At 50.1% G+C, this 3332-nt stretch overlaps 2 protein-coding genes across 2 annotated transcripts in view; one reads left to right on the forward strand and one right to left on the reverse strand.

Annotated features, from left to right (window-relative positions):
* Positions 1 to 1412: 1412 nt before the first annotated feature.
* On the reverse strand, positions 1413 to 2065 carry Pmar_PMAR003424 (hypothetical protein; the record flags this gene model as incomplete). Its single annotated transcript, XM_002784123.1, has 2 exons — positions 1413 to 1856; positions 1907 to 2065. The coding sequence occupies 2 exons, from the start codon at positions 2063 to 2065 to the stop codon at positions 1413 to 1415; spliced, it is 603 nt and encodes a 200-aa protein (XP_002784169.1).
* A 655-nt stretch (positions 2066 to 2720) lies between these two features.
* Positions 2721 to 3332, forward strand: part of Pmar_PMAR003425 (cgmp-dependent protein kinase, putative) — a gene marked incomplete at both ends in the record, with an annotated part of 1295 nt that continues 683 nt past the window's right edge. The window contains 2 exons of the mRNA XM_002784124.1: positions 2721 to 2843; positions 2891 to 3267. Of these exons, the coding sequence (XP_002784170.1) occupies positions 2721 to 2843; positions 2891 to 3267 (500 nt within the window). The remainder of the gene's footprint in view (positions 2844 to 2890; positions 3268 to 3332) is intronic.

Raw genomic sequence — 3332 nt, forward strand, 5'->3', positions numbered from 1 at the left:
AACATTTCTGCAGTGGGGGAGAAGTTGTATTGTGGCTAAGCGAACTGGGGCATCTAGCAACTGGCTGTCATCGTTGGGTGCATCTAGGCAGTCTGGTCGAAGATCGGGACACCTTCCTCACCATACCTGACAGCATACCTGGACCGAGAAGAATTCATTCACTGGACTTGAGTCCGTTGACGATGAGGACTCTATTGGCCTCGGCTGATGATGGTCGCTGGGTGATCGTCTGGGACCTCGTCAAGGCTGGGGTAGCTCTCGCCCCTGCTGAGGATGGTGCTGTGGCAGGGGAGGTGATGTCCAAGTTCGTGGAGCCCCTGGTGAGCTGGGATGGGTCCATCGGGCTAGTTTGCTGGTATCTCTGTGCTTTTACCCGCATATTGCGTACTGGCCCATTTTCCCACAAACGGCGAGAGGAATGATGATTAATCAATAGTCAGACCCCAACAGGCATGTCGAGTCTCTGGAGCGGCGCTCCAGGAGCGCATTTGCAAGGCGCCCATTCACTTGATGAGAGTATGCTGCGAGATCAGCAGGGACACGGCACATATCAATAGCTTCATCGGCGACCTGCTCCAAGATCCGCAAGCTGTGCTCAGTAATGGTCAGGTCAGGAGGAGCCAGAATCTGATCACGTCTTTACCGGAGCTTCTCTTTGATGATGCTCTTAGCTTTTGACCATAGAGATTCCACTGGATTCAGCATCGGACTGTACGGGCCAAGCCTCACAACCTCGATTCCGAAGGGTGGGTTATCGCCGTAGATTTCAGTCATAACCTCGGGCCGAGGTTATGACTGAAATCCTGAGATCGAGGATCGACAGGCTCGCTTGCCCACTGGCTCACCGGAAATCTTGAGGTGTCGGTCATGTAGTGGGAGTCCAGATACAAAACAAGCTTCGCTATCTTCTCGCCCTGTGGTTTGTGCTCCTTCATATCTGCCCAGGCCAGCTTGCATTCTTCAACTGATAGGCACGGTAATCCAATCACACTTCGGAGCCACCTCCCAGTAGGTGTACGGACATTCTCAGAGGCCCAGTACTCAGAAGCCAAACCTTCACTCTGATATGCCCGTATCCACGATTTGGACAAACGGAACAAACAGTCTCTCAACCTTTCCGGATCTATTTCCCATACCCTCAGAATGGCCTGACGCATAGCGAGTTCATAATCAGTAATTATGTACAGAGTAGATATGATCTGGAATAACCCTTTACCCCGGGTAAAGGAGGCTCTTGCCTTCGAAAAGGAATGAACCTATCTTCGGCCACGGTGATGTTATTAATGGTATCATCATCATCATCATCTTCAGGTGACCTCTTCGAGGAACAAGATGAGATAGCATCGCACAAAGCTAAAGGAGGATCTTGACTTCAAAAAGGATTGAACACATCTTCGGCCTTGGTGATCTTATTAATGGTAGAATCGATGTCCATGACGAGATAAAGAAAGCTCCGAGATATGCTCAGTGAGCACATCTCGGAGCTTCAGCAGGGCCCTCTCATGCTCTTCCTGGGTCTTCCGTGCCATTAGAATGAAAACCGCCGGAATGTAGTACCCCTGTTTCTCGATAAGAATGACCCACAATTGCTGCCATCCTTTGGGCGCCACGGCAAATGTAGCATCATAAATAAGACCACTGCTACCATTTAATGCGTTGAGATTGCGGTCTGCAGCCCATATGATCATTGGCCGACCGGCATCGGCATGTAAGAGAAGTCGTTGATCATTTCCCCTACACTTGTCAACGTCTCGCTGCACCAAACTAACGAAATCCTGATAATAGCCAGCTCTATCCAGATCGAGGCTGCTTAGCACAGCCGGTTGTCCTTGCGTCCTCGCAGCGCGATAGGCTACCTGCTCGAGGTTCCGCTGGTCCCGCAGCGTCGTGTTGGCGGCCAACATACCTTCAAGTCGGCACCTTTGAAGGCCCCACGCTTGGTCTTGAAAGCGACGATCTCCATACTCGTCGTTGCCGTGATAAGGTGCAAATTAGCACCTTTCGAAGACGTATGCATGACCACAGCCCTCTGACCACGCTGGGCGCGTCCATTAGAGCGATTCATAAATTTCATTTACGAATTTGAACTTTCATTTTCGAGTGGTCTACGAAAATCGATCTTTCATTTCGAATTTGAACTTTCATTCGGTGAAAGACTCCTTTCATCCGACTAAAATCAATTTCAATTTTCCAATTTGTTCTCTCATTTGCTGAATTTGAGATTGAAAAAGGTGTACATTCACGTGCTTGCGTGCTACGTGAGATTCATAGCTAACAATTACTGGATCGCTGTGATGGTGTGGATCGCCCAGGGCGATCCACACCTTAGTTATTGTGTTATCCAGTTCGTGTGCTCCACCACTAGTGGTGGTCCACCACATCGCCCTCTTCCCGGAAGAGGAAGTTCCGCTACATACAGTCGAGCCCGTTACAGGGTTTCACTACCAGTTTGGCGTCGGTCGCTCCGCTGGCACGCATGGGTACGCGTGCTCCCCTTGCGTGATCATGTAGGAACCATCGGCATATGGTATTGATAATAGATCCATTGTAGTTAGTATCACTATTATCCATTGATAGCGATACCCTCAAGTAAGCAGCATGTTGTGGAGCCATCGTCGTTGCTCCATGTAGGGCTTTACTGTGTCGTTAACATGACATCTCCATCAATCGAGAACATTGGCGGGGTTGCTCCCCTTCTCCTCATCATAGCACTGCTCTGTATGCCCTCTGGCATCGGTGGTGGCGTCCTCTTCGTTCCAGTACTCCGCCTAATTGGTGGCTTGCAACTGAAGGAGTCAACAGCACTGAGCCAGGCATTAATTGCCTCAGCATCATTGGCTGCTGTAGGTCTGGATAACTTTTGGCACCAGTGCTGGTCTTATCCTCTCAGACTCTCTTCAATTGCTTTGAGCAGTACTCCGCTAGGAATGATCCTAAAGCCCTCATCGTGTGGCCCTTTGTTATCCTCACTCTGCCCTGCACTGTCATCGGTTCCCTCATAGGCGTTTACCTCTACTCCTGGCTCCCATCACTATTCATCCTTATTCTGTATTTCTGTTTCGTCTGTCTGGGAAGCTTCATGGCCTACCGGAAAGGAATCAGGCTGTGGAAAGCTGAGAATGGGGCTAAGCGGAGAGCCGTTGATGGAGATTCTACCGACATGAGTCGATCATCGGAGGTTACTGTAGAGGTCCCGTCTCTTCTGAGAATGCCGAACATGAAGAAGCTTGCTGCCTACACGAGTATCGCTGCTCTGGTATGGGCAGTGTGCCTCATTTTCCCGCTTCTTACAGGAACTCATCCACTCCAAGTAGTATTCGACTTGAGTCCCA

This window comes from Perkinsus marinus, assembly GCF_000006405.1.
Source record: "Perkinsus marinus ATCC 50983 genomic scaffold scf_1104296935302, whole genome shotgun sequence".
NCBI lineage: Eukaryota > Perkinsozoa > Perkinsida > Perkinsidae > Perkinsus > Perkinsus marinus.